Raw genomic sequence first — 20,573 nt, 5'->3', positions numbered from 1 at the left:
CCAGACCTGGCTGCCTTGGGGAGCGATGGACTCAGGTGGGAGGTCAGGTTTGTGCTCCAGCGAGGAGGAAGAGACAGAAGGCCCAGTGACCTGGAAGCTTAGATCTGATCAGCTCAATTTAGTGAGAGAGGCAAAGCTACATTACCTCCTCTGGTGGTAAAAAATACACTGCCTGGGGCAGTTTGGGCTGATAGGCTCACTGACATGCTCAGATATGAGAGGTGAATTTGTTTGGAGAGCTTGAAATGGCGTTTTGAATGCTCTTTTTCTCCTTATCTTCTAAACTCTTCTTTATTGTTTCTTACAGTTCATCTTGTTCTGAATCCCTGTTAGCATCTTTATGAGTTTTCCGGTTCTCATGGAAAAAATGCCTATTGCAAACTTGGCAGTACCATAAACTTAAGACAACTTTACATGTGCTCCAGGGTAGGTGCAGCTAAATATACTAGTTTTCCTTAAGCAATGGTATGCATACTGTGCTTATATGAATTCAGCCCTTTTTTCCTGCGATATGCCCTTTGTTCAACATAACTTGGCTCACTCCAGTGCGAGAGGGCCAAGCGAGGATATGGGCAAACATGGAGTGGGTGTGTGGGATGGTCTTTTTCTCACTTGGCGCCTGAAGGCTGAAGCTAGGTGATTTATCTGAGCTCACAGAAGAAGCCTGTTTCAGAACTGGGACTGAACACAGGCCTCCAGTATCTGCACCGTGGGACAGTGCCCCCAGCCCCGTTGTCATGGACTGTTTGGAATTTGTCAGGCCTCTCCATGCTGATAGACTTTCACATGTTCTCCTACATCAGGCTGCTCTCAGTTCTCAGCTTCTTCAGGAATTCTGTGCGGACTGTTTTCTGTGCACTTGTTGTGTGCTGACAGTGCTCTGTCCTGTGCCACAAACATGGGGCAGAAGCTCTGCCTTGCTCTGGAGCTGTGAAATCTGGTAAGAGATGTTATATCGACAGTAGGCTCTGAGGAGATGGTGACTGAGAAGACGCTCATGGTTGTTTTCATGACCAGCTCCATCACTGCCTTTCTGTCAGCTAGGATGGAGACACTGAGTTTCCACAGCAGGTTTCCATGAAGGAAAAACTGGCAACCTGAGTTTTTCCTAGTTTGTGGAAAGGAAGAGCCTGCACCAGGAAGAGGCTCTTGCACAGGGCCCTGAAGACAACTCAGCTGGTCAGCACTGCTGCAGAGTCACTCAGTGCTAATTCCTGGGATTGTTCATTGCTTCGATCCGCACATGCTGAGAGCCCCACACCAGGCTCTTAAAGCAGATACACTGAGGTGGATAATCTGGGATGAGTGCAAGGCATTATAGAAATGCATTTGCACCTCCATCACTGCAGGTAGCGCGTCTAAATGTTTGGTGCTACCACTGACCCTCACAATCTCATCCCTCCATGGCTTCCTCTGTTAAAGAGATTTTAGTTTAGAACCAGCTTGAATGTGGGAGAGGGCAAGACACATAGTCAGATGAAGCCAATGAAAGGAGCTGGGTCTGCCGAGTCCTCTGAAGAACTGTTAAGAGTGGAGTCATAAATATATTTATAGCCACCTGAACTTCAGAAAAAGTGAAGTGGCATTTCCAGCTTGAAAGATGTGCCTCCTTTTGAGCAATCTTGGATAGTTATTGTAGTTATTCATGCATTGCTCAGACACTAGACAATTGCAGTGCTCTCCTTGAGGATGAGAGAAGTGTAGCACAGCATTCAGTATTGGAGAACAGGAGCATTACCTTTACCTGCAGGTGGACCAGCAAAATGGAGGGAGATGAGAAGAGACTCTGGTAGAAGCCAGCCAGGTGATTGCAGGCTGAGATGAAGGGAGGAGCAGTTTGGAAGGCCACATCTTTATCTGGTGTCACTTTGCTTTACTATCAGAAGAAGGAAATAGTCCCCAGCCACTGTGGACTCAAACCTTGTGTGTTGGAAGACATTGTAGAAAGTGACAACTACCATGTTACCAGAGCTCTTCTGCGTGCTGAGAGCAGAGCTGCCTCCTGCTCTGCCAGATTACAGATTTTCTGTACCTCTTGCATATGTGTCAGTCAAAGCCCAAAGGCCTTGCTCCTCCCTTGGATCTCCTTGGACGCTGACAAATCCACAGGGGCCGCTTGATGTTGGTGCTGATTAGGACTTCCCTAAGGGCAAAAGCTCAGGAGGCTGATGGAGACAGCAGTACCTGATGGGCTTCTTCCACAGTGCATGTGATACAGATTCACAACCGATTTTTCTGGGAGTCGTTTGGCTACGGTCTAAGATCAGCACAGCTGAGTCAACTGGTTCTGGGGTGGGAAGGGCACTGGATTTCGTTTCCCCATGTCGTTCTTGGAGTCTTGCTAACATGACTTCCTGGACCAGTAGTGTCAGGAAAAGACAGTCTGGTTTCTGGGGAGCATGTGCGTGCATGGCTCAGCCAGGCCTGCAAGGGCCGTGAGAAGGGCACTGAACCATCCTCCCAGCCCAGCTGCTTCCTCCACTAAAGCACCGAGACAGAGTCTCTGCCATACTCAGACTGTTTGGAAACACGTTGATAAAGTTCCAAATGTCTATTTTACAATCCAGATGTGCTAGCTTTGGCTGTAAACCCTCATGTGAAGAACAGGTGTGCTATAATGTTTCTAACAGTGGCCCCAAAGCCAGCTGGAGGCTTGAGCTGAGCTGGGGCCAAGGGGCTAGTGCCATAAAGGATATGGATACCGGGGCAGGGACAGGTGAGGCAGAGAGCTGTAGGTCAGCAGTAGTTCACAGCAACTGAGGGTCAGATTGTGAGGGAAGAAATGGTGTATGCCAGAATATCCTGCAGCCTCAGCCTCTGCTCCACTGGACTAGAGCGGTGTCAGGAGATGGCTGCCCTGGTTGCATTGGACAACCTGGATACATCTCTGGGGTGCACAGGCCTTTGGTGTTGGATTTCTCCTGGGGAAGAAGCACAAGGCTAGAGATGGCTGTTAGCCTCTGTGGTATTTTCTGTGGTTTGCCTCGACCTCTGGAGAGGCTGTGTGGTCTGAGAGGCGCTGCAGGGCACAGCTATTCCCTGCTGCCTTTGCAGGAGGAACCAGAAAGAGGAGAAAGGCCTAAGTAAGTGCCTGAGAAAGGGCTCTGCCTTGCTGGGGAGAAGTGGGTCCTAGTGGGAGGGTGGCTGCAGGGTGTGTGTTGGCATACAGGAGGAGCAGGCCTCTGGTGTACAGAGGGACAGGGCCTTGAGTACAGGCTGGTGTGCAGTCATGGGGAGAGTAGGGGTGAGGTAGGACACATCACGCTGAAGTCACAGAGCCAGGGCTACGAGTGGTAACAGCAGGACTGGGCTGAGAGCTAGTCTCCAGGTCTATCTCCACCCTTCAACCCTGTTTTCATGTGGGATTTTAGCTTCCGTGGCACTGCTCAGTGGCTTGTGCAGCAAAAGGCAGCCAGTGCTCTTCATACCCTCCCTCTGGAGCCCTTACAGAGATGGCCACACTCACGGGGAAGCAGAGCCTGACTGAGAGCAACAAGGTAGGTGGAGATGTGCCACAGGGGGCAGCTGGTTTTGGTGAAAGTCTGGAGCAGGCTGTGGTGACTCAAGCCATGGGGAACACTGAGGAGAACCAAGACCTGTGTCAATCCCATTCCCTTGCAGGTGGAGGGACCAAAGTGACACTGAACTGGGCTGTGCAGAGAACTGGCCCTCCTGCATCTAGGATAGCACTGGCTGTGCGATGTGCACAGCCACAAGTCTGACATCCCCCTGGCCCTTTTGATTAGCATACGTCAAAGCTGGTGCCATAGCTTCATTTTCACCTGTTCCTGGATTGCACTGGTGGCTGGTGCAAGAACCTCCACTGCTCTCCAGCTCTGCCTGCCTGCTTTCCTCACGCTCATCAAATGTGGCAGCAGCCTGGGAGCAGCCTGGCTTGGGCAGCTTTGAGGCACACAGTTCTGGCTGTGTGCTCCTGCAGGGATGTTCCCAGGGGCCCTGGGAACCTCCCCTCCTCCCTCAGCCCTGCTGCCCATGGGCTCTCCCTGATCCCTGGAGCTGGAGGGAAAACACACCCCCCGTCGGCTCTTGGATGCTTGGGACATACACAGCTGGGGAGAGTATCTGTCCCACTGCCTTGGTGCAAGCTGCCCTCCTAAATGCTACCCTGCTGTCAGGGCTTGCCATCCTCGGGGGAATGCAGGTGGCCACTGGGCTATTGGCACTGTGTTGGCATGCTGTGCTGTGCCAGGCTGCCTGCTCAGGGGGGTTCAGAGGGGAAGGGGGAAAGCAGAGAGAAAGCAGAGGGGTGGGCTGAAAGCTGGTGATAGAGCTCAGCATGGAAGCAGAGGTAGTAACGGGAAGGGAGGGCATTTTCTTATTATCTGTGCTTCTGCCCTGAGCAGAACCCCAGCTCTGAGGAGAGACAGGAAAGCCATGACTGTCATCCGCATAATCCTGCTAACAGCATTGTCTGTTCTTTTGAGCACAGAGTCACTCCTGTCTCTTTGAAAAATGGATGCTTCCCCATCTGTGGCTCCTCACTCTTCTCAGGTGATGATATGATGTGATGAGGCACGGAAAGCAACTTTGTTCTTCTTCTCTGCATTTGCCCGGCATTTCCTTGTTAAGCTCTCATTCCTGGATATTTTTATTTCCTCTAGGAGTCTGGGCCCTTTCTTCAGGCTCTGCATGTGTGTGCCACACCTGTGAGTGGAGCGGGTGGCAGCAGAATCTGCATGGCAGCTGGTGAGGGAGACTTCTAGAGCCATGATGTCGCTGTAGAGCTGGATTCCCAGCCTATGCGGTCATAGTTGGGAGGTCCGGTACTCAGCCTAAATCTCAGTAATTACCCAGTGGGACTGTAACGTGTAAATGAACTAGTCTACTGCCCGCTGACTGACTGCTTGAGCTCTAACACACCACCTAATAATTGCCACTTTTTGCAGTTCCCTAAGTTTCATTTATTAATAAGCCATTTAATATTCACTTGAAATTGCTGCATTGTAATCACTTGAGATCATTTCTCAGATAGACATTCTAGCTCCCAAATTGGTAGGAGACCACCTAGAATCCCACAGTGGGAAGTGGCTCAGCAATTTTGGGGATGGCAGCGTACCCAAGCTGAACGACAGGTATCGTGTCAGCCCCACGGTCAGTTCCTTTACATGGCCCTCATCAGTTTTTCTTGGAAGTATAAAACTGAAGAACTTCCAGTATGAGTTCCCAGTGACCTGTAAAGATGAGGATCTCAAGGAAGGAACAAAAATGTGAAGGAAAAAAGAGCTCGAAAGGAAAAAGAAAAAAAAAGTAATTGACTTCCAGGAAAATGGCTTTGGAATCAGGAGTAAGAATGAAACAACTTCAAGATCATACACATTGTAGAATTCAAAGCTTGATTAATTTTTTTTTCCTTGACATTTTTGTTGTTTAAAGGAATGCTAAGGAAATTCAGTGAACTTTCAAAAGTTCATTATGGTAGGAATTTCTCAGGAAGAGATCTCTCATCACAGTCTTGGCATTACCTTTTTTTTTACTGTCTCTGCTGGGACATCTTCCTTGGATCTCTATCACTTCTCTAGGTTCTGGACGTCTTGGGCAGTACTGCCTATGGTGTGATATAGAGATAAGGAAGGTTGAACTTCCACAGAGGAGAGCACCCCCAGGTCTCTGCATTTCCTGAAGCTTTTCTTGATTCTTGGTTCCCCTAACGTCTATAACAGAAGTTGATATTCAAGAACTGCCTAAGGATTCAGCCTCTTAGAGTTAGCCTCTTACAGTTAAAACCCTGGAGAGAAGGGAAAAAGAGGGTTACAGGAATTTCTAGCGCCAGAGTGCTTTCCACACTCCTCTCCACAGCATCCTGACTGTGGGTCAGAGCCCTTAAAGATGCCAGGATGTTCTGCTTCCTTCTCCTGCACAGCCTTGTTTTCTACTTTTCTTTCTTTCATTATTGAAAATAGTTAATAAACCCTCTGCTTGAAATGCTTTTGTCACACTGGTGTCCTGGGCAGGCTTGTTCAGGCAGGAAAAGCGTGATGGTTCCTGGTTGGGGCAGCCTCCTTGCTCAGTGGGGTTGCCAAGCTCCTAGTAGATTGTCAGTGTTTCCTCATTTCCCTACCACATGCCAGTCCATCTGCAGGTATTGAAGAAGCAGAGGAGATGGACTAGCCTCCTGGGAAGAGTGGAGATCACAGTTGGACTATTGCAAACAGGACTTCATTAACTGTAAATGGACAACTCCCTCTGTAGCTCTGCATGAGTCACATTATAGGTTGTCCTTCCTTCCTCCCTTCCTTCCTCCCTTCCCTCTTTCTCTTTCCCCCTCTCTCTTTCTCTTTCCCTTTCCCTTTCTCTTCCCGCCCCCTCCCCCCCACCTTCTAGAGTTGCAGAAGGGGCTTGAAATAATGTGATGGTTAAATAAGGAACCAGCTGTGCTGTATAGTCAGCCCCACCAGAGCCTTTCGGCAGAACTAGCCCACAGCAAACTCCTCTCTGCCTCACTCTTCACTCCTGTCCCCTGGGTTCTGCCATCTGTTCCTGCTCCCCAGATTTCTTTTGCTTTGCAGCGGGAGATTTTGTCTCATGTTTGTAACTTCTCTTCCAGCGTGTGGTCTCAGCTATTGGTAGCGTGTGTGCTTATGTTTAGGCAACAGCAGAACCAAGGAGTCCAGTTCAGGGACACCCACTTGGCTGGTGTGTGCCTCCCTGCTCCATCTCAGAGATGATCCTGGTTAAAGCAGAAGAAACAGTAAAACCAGTAAACCTTGCTTGCAACAGGGGTTTGCTGGACAGTTTCTCTTGGTCTGTCTTATGACACCGAACTGTTGTTGTCAAACTTCTCGGCTGTCTGCTGGCTTGCCCCTCTTGGGGCGGCTGGGACGTACCCCAAGGCACTGATAGGCTGACAGTGGCTGGAGGGCCAGCCTGAGTCTGCCTGGAGCTGTTTCCTTGTCTGTTCAGTGGGAATATCTACTGTGTCCACTAAGCGAGAGTGTGCTGAGCCACGTGTGTCTCAGGCAAGGCCAAGGAGATGGAGTGGTATGTGTAGAGACTTAGCTGGTTGCATTCTCAAATGCAGAAGCAGATTTTCCAGCCTGTCTGATGACCTTCATTACTGAGGTCTTGTCCAGAGGTCGCTTGTACTGCTGTCTGGAAGGTGTTTCTTATCCAGCTCCCCAGGGTTGCAGTGTCCTCCCTCCGTATGCGGGATGCCTCTCTCTTCCTGCAAGGAGGGGAGCCTTCCCTGGAAGGTTTTGTCCTGGCCCTGTGCTTCAAAAAGACTGGCTCTGCACCCTGATTTTCAAGCCAGCGGGGCTGGCCAGCCTTTGCCTACCCTTCAACTGCAAGCAGAGGGAAGTTTTCCTTCTTCCCTCTGGGAGCAGCTCCTGAATCCCTGGAATGTGTCCCATCTGCAGTGTGTTAGGGATGTGCTCACAGTGGAGAAGGAAGCACATGTGGCTTATGAACCCTTCTGAAGAGCAAAAAAAGGGGCTAATTAATCTAAGGGATACAGTGCCAGGAGCCACATCTGGGGGCCAACTGGCCATGGAAACATGGTTCTCAGGTGCTACTGCTGCGAGTGGGTATTGCAGATGCGGTGCTGAAAGAAAGAGTAGGGAACTGGCTGTGCAAGGGGTCCAGACTCAGCAGGACCCCGTCCAGCATAGTCCTGAGCACAAATATGATCAGCCCTGGCTTCTGCTCTTTGGAGGGCTCCAGCAAGTTCATTCCTCCCTGTGTTGGCTCCAAGATGCGTTTCATTCACTTCAGTATATGGCCCTAGCTCTGGAAGGTGAGGGCTTTGAGAGGCGCAGACCTTGCACCTTGGAGTTGCCCTTTCCTTGGTGCACTCTCTGCAGCAGTGAACTACGTGAAGCAGGTGTGGGGCTGCTCTGCTTTGCCTCAGAGGCTTTGAACTCCCCCCTGCTGTTGGTGCAAGCCCTGTGTTCCCTGTTGCTGCAGGCCAGGCTGCCCAGCCAGCAGCAACAGGCTGTCAAGTCGCAGTTACGGGCTCGCCGCTTGCTGTTGCTGTGTGGCTCATCTCGCCTCTTGGGCAAGGGTTTGACCTCTTAGCTGAAGAGCCCGATTGCCGCGTGCTGCTCTCTGTGTGAGTTCCTGAGAAATGAGGTATTTCACGCTTGTCTTCTGAGCCCCTGCTGAGCGGCACGCTGGAGCCCAACTTGCGTTACAATTCCCCATGCACCACGTGCTTCCCAATTTCCGACAGTCGTTTTCAGGGAAGGCTGAGTATGAAATGAGTCACTGTGCTTGGAGGGAAGAAGCTGGTGCCAGCATACCCCCCTCATCGCTCTCGCTGCTGACCTGCACCAAGGGGGGAAATTGTTCCCCTCCAGAGCACATGGGGCCTTTCCAGGGCCACCTTCCCTCTAGCCAGGCTGCTGGGGCAGTGTTCAGGCTGGCAATCTCAGGGAGGAAGCCCTAGCTGGTACCTCATGGCCTGCGCGTGCTCGCAGCCCTGGCGCAGCGAGGCCGGGGCACAGCTCCGTGCCCTCCGCAGGCCCCAGCTTCTCTACAGCGACACTGTTGGATCAAACGGCTCCGACACGTCCCTGAGAAAGCGAGTGAGTGTTTGTGTGTGTGAGGCTGGAAAGAGTTCAGTGTCCAGCTCCTGGGGGGCTATTGTAAACATGGAGGGAAAATGATTTGAAAAGGGATGCCAGCTTCCTGGGCCTGGCTCCACAAAAGCTGGAGGCAGCAGTGGCTGTGACCTGTGTAAGATACTGCAGGACTATCAGCGGCTTCATTTGGTTTACACTGCTCATTCCTTGGCTCCGGCAGGGAGGCATGGGCACACTCCCTTGGGAAGCTGTAAGGCTGTTTGTTCCAAGGGGTGACACAGTGCCTCCCGGAAAGAGGAATTTGCTTACAACCCAAGCAAGCCTGAATCAGGATCGCCTGCAACAGTTTTCATCAGTGCCTGGGCTTTTGGCTCCTTTGTTTATGGCTTTGTTTATGGTGTTGATAATTTTCTTGTGTCAGGTTTAGGCACCAAGCATTCTTTCCACTGCTGCATAAGAAAGTAATTAGGTGAGAACGGAAAGGACATTCTTTTTCCTCAGAACAAAGAAATGAGCCATGTCTTTTATCGGGTGGCTGCTCGCTGGATTCAACATCTGCAGACTCACCCCTGCAGCTTGTGCCCAAGTGGTGGCTCTGCTTCAGTGGTGCAAATGGGAGAGCTGATCCTGCCCCAGAAAATGCCAAAGCAACCCCTGGTGTTTCCTCAGAAATTACCACGCTGGGAAGCCAGTCGCCATCACCAGGGTCAAAACCATGCAGCCCTGTTGCTCCCATCACACTTGCTTGCATCCAAGTGGGAGCTGCCAAATTACCTCCCCCTTCCATTGCTTTTCACATCTGCCAGGAAGAGAATGCTGCTGCGTGGGTTTTTGCGTGCGATGCTGTGTTGTCGGTGCATGTGCTTGCAGGGACACCAGTGCTGTGGGTCATGGTCCCTGCTCTGCTTCAGAATCAGCTGTTCCCATGGGATTTATCCTCTGCATTTCTGCTTCTCCTTCCCTGGCCTCTCCACATCCTAGTGTGCAGATGGCAATATTCCCAGCCCAGGGAGGGTACAGCTGTGCTCCGAGGGGGCCTAAAAAGCCAGAGGCCATAGCAGAGTCTTGCAAGCAGCTCTTGGCGATGCCATCTGACCCTGATGTCTATACTACCACCTCCTTAACCCTGCTGGGACCATTGCAGACTCCCTAGTTTTGAGCTGGGATTTGGAGAGTAGCTGTGATTCTATGGCCTGGCAAGGGGTAGGAATGTGAGTACCTGCTCAGGATGGCAGCACAGGCAAGCAAAGGATTTTACTTCCCCTGTTTCCTAGTGCTGAACTGAAGGGAAGGGGTGAGGGGGGCTGAGCCCAGAGCTGCGGGCATGGGCAGAGGAACAGGTGGGCTGGCTTGTTTGGACAGTGGCTTGGAAGACCAGGAGCAGGGTTTTAGCAGCGGCTGGGAACTGGACAGGTGATGCAGCCTCAGGAGGGTCCTCACTTCCCAGCCAGAGAGAGCCGTCTGGCTGCGGGTGACTCTCAGGACACTGAGTGTTTGCTGGAAGGGTGGACAGTCTGTGTCCAGCCTGGAAACTTTGGTGACAGGCCTGACGACTTATGTCAACCAGGAAAGAGGGTCTCTCAGACACCAGACAGGGACCCTCCAGAGCGGTAGATTTCATTGGTGTGGGAAGAAAAAGGATCATTCGGAGATGGATCAAATCAATCTGTGATGTGTTGCAGTGGGTAAAACACCTGCCAAGAAAATAGGTAGTGGAAAAAGGGAGCTGGAGCCTCTGGTTTCAAACAGGAGTGACTTTAAGAATGCACGTGATGGAGGCTGGAGAGGAGGCAGGACCATCCACCTCAAATCTTTTGGAGCAGATGGTCTGTGAAGACCTCTGGAGGCCTGCATGACAGGAGAGGGGGAGGAGGCTGCACCAGGGGGAAGGGATCCTGGAAGGTGCTGGGAGGTGGCAGCTGCAGAGCAAGGGCTGTACCTGGGCAGCATTGGCGGGGCTGGCACTGGTGGGAGAGCAGGAGAAGCTGCAGCCAGTTTCCTTTGGATCTGTGTGTTTGCAGATCCTGTCACGAGCCAGTCTTGGGGCTGCCAAGGCAGCTTTGCCTCAGTGTGTGGTATGGGAGGGGAGATCTCTTGCTGATGGGGAGGCGAGGTGTGGGCACTCATTCAGACTGGGCACTCCAAAGGCACCAGGAGACTAAGGAGAGCAAGGCTCCCTAACACAAAAGTGGTGAGTGAGGGGATGGGGAAGCTAGAATGCTGGTATGCAGCAGACTAGGAGACAGTCCCTTCCTATTCCTTAAAACAACAAAACACCACTGAAATCATCAGGTCCAAGAATAGAATAAGTAAAGTACACAGTGCATATTCCAACACTGGAAGTTACTGACGATGTTGCCGAGCACACACGTATCAATGAATTTGAAAAGGGATTAGGTAAATTAATGGGTGGATATGACAATTTGCCTCTTAAACCCAATTGTCTAGCTATTGTATCAGGAAGCCCCTGCAGCACAGGTTGCTGGAAGACATAAAGGTGCACCAGACAGTTTGCTTTGCAGATACTCTGTTTCTCATATTTTTTATAAACATCCACCAGTTGCTCGCAGACAGAACAGTGAGACAGATGCACTTTTTGTCTGACTGGTGGCAAAATGAGCCTGGCACAATGAGACTGGGTTGGTGTTATTGACTGATGCATTTTGTAGCACCTGCGACAGGAACATGCACTGGCGGGTGCCTTCTCTCCCTGAGCATCTGCTGAGCCCTCCTCTGCCTTCCTTGCACCCAGAGATGTGATGAGAGTCCTCATGGTCAGGCTCATGGTCAGGACTATGTGCAGAGCCAGCCCGCTGCTAGCACAGCACGTTGTTGTCAGACTGGGCTCAGACTGCATTCCTCCAGGCCAAGACCATGTGTGTAGCTGAAAGGGGACTCCTGACCCCCTGCTCCCTCCTCCCACTCTTCCCTCAATCTTTCTCAGGGCATTTAGTCATTTCAAGTCATACATCCATCTCCAGCTGCCCATGCAGAAGCAGATGAGAGAACGAAGGGCTATATACTCTTCTTTAAGCTGTTGGGACGTGTATCTTGGAAGGCATCACTAAAGCTGGAGGACCGAAAGTTTTGGATGGTCCCCTTTTTGGCTTGTACCCCATATATGTAAGTGTGTAAAGAGCTGAGCTGGGTTTGGGGGGATTGGAGAGGTCCAAAGCCAGGGTGAGATAGCAAATAAGGCTCCCCTTTGCTTTGCTCCTGCATCCTCCTGGAAAATGGGACCAAAAGCAGCAAGGGTGCTGGCGGTGCCGATGCAGCTCCTGGGGATCCTGGAGTGCTGGTGGCGTGTTTCCCTGGCATGCCCCGGTGCGTGTGCCCCACACCCCTGCCTGACCCACCTTCCTGAGCGCTTGCAGCTGTGCTGAACCGCGCAGCTTGCTCTGCAGCGTGCCCCACGGCGCGCCCCGCGGCGGGGAGCGCTCGGGAGGCTGCGTGCCCCAGCAGGCGCTGGAGCGGCCTCCCGGCCACGCACGGGTTAACGCCTCTCTGCTGTAGTTTGTTTCCCTTTGCCAAAGTGGGTGTTGCTGGAATGTCTCCTCTCTGAAGGAGGGGGGCTGAGCCGTGTCCTCTGGAGAGGGGGGATGTCAGCATCAAAAAGACACAAAAGGGGGAGGTTTCCAAAAATAAAACCCTCCATCCCCTCCAGACTCTGCCATTGCCAGAGGCAGGCGAGAAGGTGCTTGGAGCTGTCTGCAGAGCACACGAGCTCCCTGACAGCTTGGCGAGAGGGGACGGAGAGGAGGGACTGGCAATTCTCCTTCTGCAGGGCAGGAGGGACAGCTGCAGCTGCAGCCCACGCGGTTGAGGTAGCTGCGTTGTCTTCACCCCTGGACCCTGTAGGCAACAGGTACCGGTCAAGCCACAGTGATATGGGGAAGTGACTTTCTGCTCCAGCAGATTCATCTGAGAAAATTGGCTGGTTCCCTCTCCCTCCGAGCTGCCGTTGGACACCGGGCTGCAGGAGGATGCCAGCCCCACGCTGAGCGCTCACCGCACCTCCCGGGTCTTGCCTTTGCCCACGGGCTGACACCATGCGGTGCGCCGGGGGGAGCGTCCTCCCTCTCACGTTTGTCATTTTTTTGGGACTTGGTGATTCGCAGCGAGACTTTGCTGTGCGATTTGAACCGAGCACCTCTCACCGAGCTGAATCCGGGAGCAGGGAGGCACCACGTCCAAGGCTCCGGAGTCAGGGTGCTCCCGTGCGACCTGCGGGCACCGTGTACAACTTGTTCCAGGGGCAGAGCCTCCCTGCGGAGTCAGGGTCCCGTCACCTGGACCACGACTCCGCAGCCGGCATGGGCAGCCTGAGCGCAGGGGACAGCTGGAGGCAGCGTCCTGATCACGGACCGTCTGCGCCGCAGGGTGCTCGGGGCCAAGCCGGCGACGTCACGGGGGCTGCAGGCTCCCCCAGCCGGGGCCTCAGCCCCAGTTCGGGCCAGAGGCAGAGAGGGGACCCATCCCGCCAGCGGTCCAGAAATGGGCTCAAAGCTCGCATCGTGCCCCGGGCAAAGGAGCCGAATGGCAGAGGGAGAATGATAGGGTAAGTTTTGTGGCTAGGGGGACTTTCTTTAGGACTGGATATTTAATGTGATTCCTGGTGGCCCTGCCCTCAGGGAGCTCCACAGCGGAGATGCCAGATCCCGCCCTGGTACCTGTGCTAGCTCCTGGCACATCTCCCTTTTTCACTGATGACGGAGCCATCAGCTCCCATCTCCATCGGTGCTTGAGAGGAGGTAGCACTCAGAGTCCATGTATCCCTGGGATGCCCATCTCTGAATGTGGGGGGCAGTTACCAGGACAGATCCATGTGGGGCTTGGGCTTGGGCTGTGCTGACTCTTGGCTGGCGCTGGCACAGAGCCGAGGCTCCAGAGCACATCAGGAGGCAGCTCAGTTACTCGCTCTTGTGCTGTGTGTCTGTCCCACATCTGCGGGAGGCGTTTGCAGCGCTCTGTTGCGCACAGAGCGTGTGTGTTTGTGTGAACACGTGCGTGCGAGAGCCTCAGAGCGGGGGAGACACTTTGCTTGTCTGCAGCCTTTCACTGGGGTGCGTGGTTTACGAGCGTGCTGGGTTTGATGCCCTTCTGCTGACACTTCAGGGCTCCGGCGGGTCAGACATCTGCGCCGCGCTGCAGGCGGTGGCTGTTCCTGCGCTGCTCTCTGCGTACGGCCGTCCTGGAACGCGTGCGGAATGGGGGCTGCCGGCGGAGAGGCTGCATGTCCGCGGTGCTGCGCTCCGCATGGGGGTGGCAGGACAGGCCAGAGGGCTTTGCTTGGCTCTGCAGGACAGAGCCTGGCTGCCCGGGCTTTTGCTGCAGGTAGCTGGTCTCTTGGCTCTTTCCTCCCATAACGGGCCCCTTGTAAGCACGGAGCACAGCAGCTTCCCATGGCTTCAGCTGGCTCAGACAGGGGAGGCTTCCTACGACTTGCCTGGCAGAGCTGCTTCCAGCTCCAGTCCCTGGCTCCAGCCCTGTGGAGGTGGAGTGGGGATCGGATGGCAAGGCCAGCTGCTCCGCTTCAGTGCGGAGCCTGTGGACGGGCCGGCTGCTGACCGCCCTCCAGCCCCAGGCGCCCTCCTGTGAGCTCCTCGTGGGCGATGCCGCCCGCAAGGAGCTGCTCTGCTAGCTGGGAAGAGCTGCTGAAGCTCCTGCGCAGACCGTCTGGAAGACCCGTGTGTGGGGGAGCATGTGTTGAGCCTCCACGTGAGCCCTGCTGTGGGGTGCAGGGGTCAGGCTGTGGGCTCATTGCCATCTCGCAGAGCCACGGGAGAGACCCAAAGGCAGGTTTTCTGCTGATGAGGGACAGGGAACTTCACTAGGATATGAAAGGTGGTTTAATCCCTACAACTTCTCTGTCCCGTCTTTGCCTCCCTACAAAATATATGACAGGAATTTTCCTTGCTCCATTCCATGTCATTTTCTACAAAAACCATATAGAAGCAGTAAACACCACCTGACTCTTCTTCCTATTATGTTTGATATACCATTTATCATTAATGGATAGGCAATGGAAGGTAGTCCTGACCCGTTCCTGGCGTTCCTCTTCCATCAGCCTTGTTTCGTCCATTACCTGGAGGGAGAGTGTTGGAATAATTCCCTGGGAAGCTGCAATACTACTCAGTCAGGTTTGGGCACTCAAAAGCAGGCTCAGAAGGCTTCCCTCATTTCCAGAGTGTGGTCAGCGTTGCTCCAGGATCACGTGGTGGTTAACTGGAGGTGAGTCACCTGTGATGTGGCCTCCTTCTTTTGTAATGACCACCCCAAACAGTCTCCAGCATGTTTGCAGGCTGCAGCTGTCTCCAGTGACAACAGCTGGCCCCGCTGTTACCGGGAGCGGGTGGGCGGCTCCGAGGCACAGGCTGCGTCTAGAAGAATTTTGAACCTCTTTGAAAGGAACCCTCATCCTTTAATCAGGGCACAAGTGAGGATGGTGGGTCCTGCATTTCTGCTCTGGTGACCAGTTATTAGCTAAATTTGGCTTCCAGGGGTATGTGAGACTCTGCCACTGCTGCCCAGCTTAGAGAAATGAAAATACTGAGTCCTCCTGCTGTATTTCCCTAGCAATCTGCACTGTTCTCCCTTTCTCCTGTTTGCTCTGGAAGGTGAGGGCTGGGAATAATGTGCTTACTGCGGTCCTCAAGAACTTGAACTCTGGAACGTGCATATAATGACTTGTCATCGATAGCTTTCCATTTCTTCTGGAGTCCAAATCACCACTTTTTTAACTTCCCTGTGAATGACTGTCTTTGGAGTTTATGAGAAAGTGTAGCTAAAATAATAGTCAGTGAGTAACCACATGGTGTTACTCCTCATGGAAACCTAGTGCTGCTGTTCTCCAAGTCATTCTGTAAAACTCCCGTGATTCCACCTCATCCATCTTCTTATATCCCTTGCTGCATTGGACATGTTTCCATCCAGGAAACTCAGGGCCTCCAGAAATCTTCATTTCATGATGTTTCCTTTTTTTGCCAGGTAGGATATTTTCTGGTCTGCTGTTTACACTGCACTCCTGCTACTTTCTAGGATGATAACCTTATTTTTCCTTCATTCAGATAGCTTTGCAGATTTAATAAGTCCCAGTGCTATTTAGTTATTTTGATTAAAGTCAACAGACAGGCTGATCTTTCCCGATTCCCAAGTCACAGTTCCCTGCTTGTACCTCTAAAAGCCTCACTTATCGTGAGACTGTATTCTGTGGGTAAAAAAAGCATTTGTTAGTACAATATCCTTTCTGGATCATTACCTTCCCACTTCATTTTACAAGGGCATACTCAGGATTGAATTTCTTGCTTGGGGGCTGTTCCAATGTGTCTCCCACTTTGCTCATATCTGACTTTGTCGCAGGTGGGACCTCCTCACACCCTTCCATGAGCGTATCCAACTGAAAGTCTTGGAAGAGATGGATTTTAGTATTTTCTCCCATTGGTCCACTGTAAAGCAATTTTTGACAGCACAGCAAGAATTGTAGAGAATTACTGTATTCTAACATACAGTGTTTTCCTGAGCAAGGAAAACAATACATTCTAAAGCATCTCTTCCTGCTTTTCTGTGCTCTGTTTGCTCTGTTTCCCCGTAACTGATTTCTAGGCACATCCATTCCCTGACTTTTGCAGATAAGCCATTTCTACCCGCTGCCTGGTAGCAGATGACTTTCCAGCCCAGTGTGTGCAGTCTCACGTTTCAATTTTATGTAGGCTCACTGATGCAGCTCCTGCTTGATGGAAAAAATTTCCTTCTAAGTCATGGATTGCAAGCTCCTGAACCTGTGAAAAGGCCCTGACCACACTGGGGATGACTGTACTTCTGTGACTGGTGTGCCCCTAATTTGGGCTGGCTAGTTTTGCTGGGAAGCCCGCTGTGATGCCATAAGCATCTCCCTCTGCCTCCTTGTGTGCTGTCACCTCCTCATCCAGCCTCGCTGCACCAGCCAGACTGTGCATACCCTCTCTTGCACCGCACAGCTCCTGCTTCTGCCTCCTGTCCTGGTTTCAGATCCCTTGGGGCAGGATGATTTGTGTGCTGAAGCCCTGGGAGCTTGGGAGACTCCCAAATTATTAGCCTAGGTAACCTGGAGCACTTCAAGCTGTGAGACTACTGTCCCTGCAGTCTTTCTATACACTCCTTTGCCAGATAACTACTATATTTTCACCTGCATAATCTATATCTTAGACAACCCACCTCCCCATTTAAAAGAATTGTTCTGTGAAAATAAATCCTCCGATGACATACACGTTATCTTATATGATCCATTTTAGAGAAAGGTGGGTAACTGGGGAGAAATCACCTGTGTAAGTCCCTGCTTCTGTTACTTGCATGGTCAATTTGGTGGCATGGTGACAGTTGGAAGCTACTCAGAGCTACTCAGATTTCAGCAATCTCTGAGAATTTAGCTGGGAACCCTGAATTCTCTCCTATGTTCTCCCTCTCACTTTCTTTTTGTGCATTTTACTCCCCAATTCTTGTTTAATCCCTGCTGTAGATACTGTCTGTGGTTATACACAGTTCCACTTTAGTTAGGCTCCGTGGGTTATATGCTCTCTCTGTAGTGTGTTTGCAGGACTGCTCGGGAGCTGAGGCAGTTAATGCTGATGTGATCTTGGCAGAGTATTTTCAGTGCCTTGTCGATGCCAGCAGCTTTTGCTAATGTTCTTCCTTGAGTCTGACTGCAAAAGTTTCATATGCAGTTGGATGAAGTTCACTGTCCTGCAATATAGAGGCAGACCTGATGATCTAATGGTCCCCTGGCTTTCAGTGTAGGATACTGTAAATGACCTGAATGGAGTCAGTATATCTGGCAGCAAAACGTGCTGCATAAAGTTGAAAGATGATGCATAGATTGCTGTTAAATAAATAGTGAAAGAATGGTTCTACTGAATGTTTCAGTAAGTGATCACCACTGAGGCTGCGCATATGCTTAAACTATGTGAATTTATGCTCTTACTGCTATTTTGTTGTTTTCTTTCCCCCTAGTGTTTGTTATAGTTGCTTGCCTCTCGTCTCAGATAACACTTCAAAATCTTGCAGCCTTCTATCATGCTGGATGTTTGTCCACTATCTTGCACGGTGGGGACCTGAAGCTGACGGTGGCCGCTGGTTGCTGCAGCAATACAGATCACAAAGGATTGCCCTGCTGCAGTTCCTTTGCCCAGGTGGCAGGTTATGTTTGTGCCTTCACTCAGGGTCATGAATGGTATTTTCTGGTGTAAGAGGAGGCTTCATGCTATGTAAAGGGCTTTCCGAGAAATATCTGTTACAGAAAAAAAACAGGTCACTGAAAAATACTTCACACCTCCTGTGCTCCAAGCTACCTGCTCTACGTCCACGTTATTTGTTGAACCAGGGACAAGCTGATTTGCATTTTCTTACTGCGTTTTGCAGTGTTTAGAGTAGGGAGTACCTCAGACTTCAGGCAGGAGCTGATATGCGGTCTAATCCCTCACGCTGCATTTTGTTGGAAATGCAAACCCCGTATCTCCAATAGTAAAACATGCACTACAGTATTTTCTGGTACTTTGGCTATTCAGTAGTCTGAGTTACCAATTCTCTATCTCCCCTTTTCCCCTTCCCTCTGCCTCCCCCCCACCCAAAAAAAAAAAAAAAGAAAATAGGCTACTTTGAGCAGTCTGTCCTCTGCTCTATTTTGAGTTGTGCTGGGAACTACTTGGAAGGAGCAAAATGGACAGTGCTACAGACAATCCAATCCTAGCACCTAGAATGTCCCCAATGACATTTTATTATCTAGTAAAGGTATATCCTAGCAGAGGTGTCCCTTCAGAGCGTAAATACATAGGTGCTGATTAACGTATTTCATTAGATAAGAGATGGTTTGTCCAAGGCTCATTTTGGCATCAGTGGCATAGCGGGGATTAGGGCACCCCTTTAGAGGTTATGGGTTTGGTCCTGGTTTATGCTATCCTTAGGTACACCAGGGCCTAGCGCAGCACAGAGCCTAGCAGGTCCCCATCTGGGGTGGCCCCATCCCTTGTACAATGATGGGTGATTAGGGGCAGCTCAACATTTACAGGCCCGCCTCCAATTCCCCCCAGCGCCAGTGTCGCCAGGCCTGAAGGGAGCCAGACGCTGTCCTGTGCGTCAGAGCAGTGCTGGAGCCACCCAGGGCTGACAGAGCCAGCAGAGGTGGCTCACGTCTGAGCCGTGGGCTTGCTGGAAGTGTTGGTGACAGGACGTGCACAACAAGCTGAACACAGCTGGGGACACGGGGTTTCCAGCTCTCTCTTGGGCAATGTTCCTCCGTGCTACAAACATGCTGTGCTCCTTAAGTGTCTAATGATCCATTTTGAATTCTTCGTAAGACAGTGAAAACTGCATAATATTTAAGCCATGCAAATTTCAAGTAAATGCTTTAACTGGAACTCTATGCTTCCAGGACTTGGTCTCTTCCTGCAAACCCCCCAAAACTATCTGTCCCACTGTTGATGCCAATTCCTATTTGATCTCCTGTGCTCTGCGAGCTCCTGCCCATCTGGCTGCCAACTGGTATTGTCTCTCTGGGATTCCTTATTGTGAAATATTTGCATTCTTTCTCTGCCCTGTCTGTGCTCTCCACACGTCACTCTTCCCAAGCACTCATCTGCAGTTCTGGGAGTTCTCCCTTGTCTCGCTCTTCACCTAAATGCTCTCATCAGGGAAGTTATGGAAGGAACATCTCCCCAGTGTTATTTCTGTCCTTATCTCTTGAGGGCAGCCCTGCTAAGTTGCTCCCATCCGCACACGCTGGGATGTCCTTTGGAGAACATAACCCCAGAATGACCAAGACAGGGAAGGCTCAGCTTGAGAACAAACTCTGCTTTGCAATCTGACTGGAGTCTGAAGGACTCTTCACACTGGCATTAGCTTTGAGCTTCATCACACACAACAGTGCGCCAATGAGTTGTGACACTTGCGAGCTGCGACCTGTGTCACGGACTTGCAGTGTAATCCTTGGCAAAGTATCTCTGTCTGTCTCACGCTAAGTCTACTCCACACATGGTGAGTGGGTGGGAGCTCAGCTAAAAGGCAGTATGTATTAGCTTGGCACTGGGCTAACAGGTTTGTGGCTTTCAGACAGGAAGCGGTACTGTGTCCTTCTGGCTTAAAACACAGGCACAACAAATGTGGGTCTGCTGGTAACATACTGAGTGGACATAACTCAGCCTCTTTCCATCCATAACTTGGAGATTATGACACTGACTTGTGTCCCTGGGATTTGGAAGATGAATGATTAAATCCCATCTGTGCCACGGGAATCATGAGGAGATTCCCAAGGTTACTAAATTGTTTCCTCTTCAGTATTTTTGTATCTGTTGCTGATTTCATGTATGGAGCACTCAGCCTGGCAGGGCTTTGTCGTCTCTTGTGGTGTTTGCCTTCCTCAGTTAATAGACACATATATGATTTTGGTTCTCCCCACTGCAGCTTTCATCCTCTATTCTTCTGGTTCCTGCTTAGCAGTCAGCCCTCTCTGAAAATGAGTCCCCTCACTCCTCTGGGCACCCTCTCTCCATTCATCTGTCTCTTGGGTGTTAATTTCTTCTATTTCTCTAGGGGTTCTCCACAGTCCACTGAGACTGCAGGAGGGCTCTCCTTCCTACACCTCTCCAGATTCAGTGCTGTGTGTCTGGGTAGGAAGATCCAAGGGAGTTGCTGGGATATTGGCGGCTGATGTTGGTTCCTTGTGGGAGGATGAGCTCCCCATCTGCTGTGCCCTGAAAAGGAGGGTTCAATGGTCAAGAGATGATCCAAGGGTATGTCCCCTTCTGCTCCCTCTCCCCTCCCTACTGTAGGCCAGGGTTTAGTTTGGTGTCTGTGTGTTGTGGTAGGTGATGAGACTTGGTGGCCCTGAGGGTGTGTGTGGGTGCAAGCAGAGGCCTGGAGCATTCACCATAGTAGTGCCAGTGCCTCTGCAACAGCCTCCAGCAATGGAAAGGTGCTTGTAGGAGGATCACAGGCCTCCTTGGGGCAAGGGCATCACACCCATGAGTACAGGCACTGAGGATGCTGCTGGCAGGAGCCTGGCAT

At 51.4% G+C, this 20,573-nt stretch overlaps 1 protein-coding gene across 1 annotated transcript in view; it reads left to right on the top strand.

Moving 5' to 3' along the window:
- The first annotated feature begins 12,414 nt into the window (after positions 1 to 12,414).
- LTBP2 (latent transforming growth factor beta binding protein 2) overlaps positions 12,415 to 20,573 on the top strand; it is an 82,642-nt gene continuing 74,483 nt past the window's right edge. The window contains 1 exon segment of the mRNA XM_088529216.1: positions 12,415 to 13,098. Within this exon segment, the coding sequence (XP_088385342.1) occupies positions 12,590 to 13,098 (509 nt within the window). The 5' untranslated portion in view covers positions 12,415 to 12,589.

This window comes from Tinamus guttatus, unplaced genomic scaffold, assembly GCF_059628265.1.
Source record: "Tinamus guttatus ecotype Peru unplaced genomic scaffold, ASM5962826v1 Tinamus_guttatus_pri_ptg000327l, whole genome shotgun sequence".
Classification (NCBI taxonomy): Eukaryota; Metazoa; Chordata; class Aves; order Tinamiformes; family Tinamidae; genus Tinamus; species Tinamus guttatus.
The sequence above is the reverse complement of the archived record's forward strand: the minus strand, read 5'-3'. Positions and strand labels throughout refer to the sequence as shown.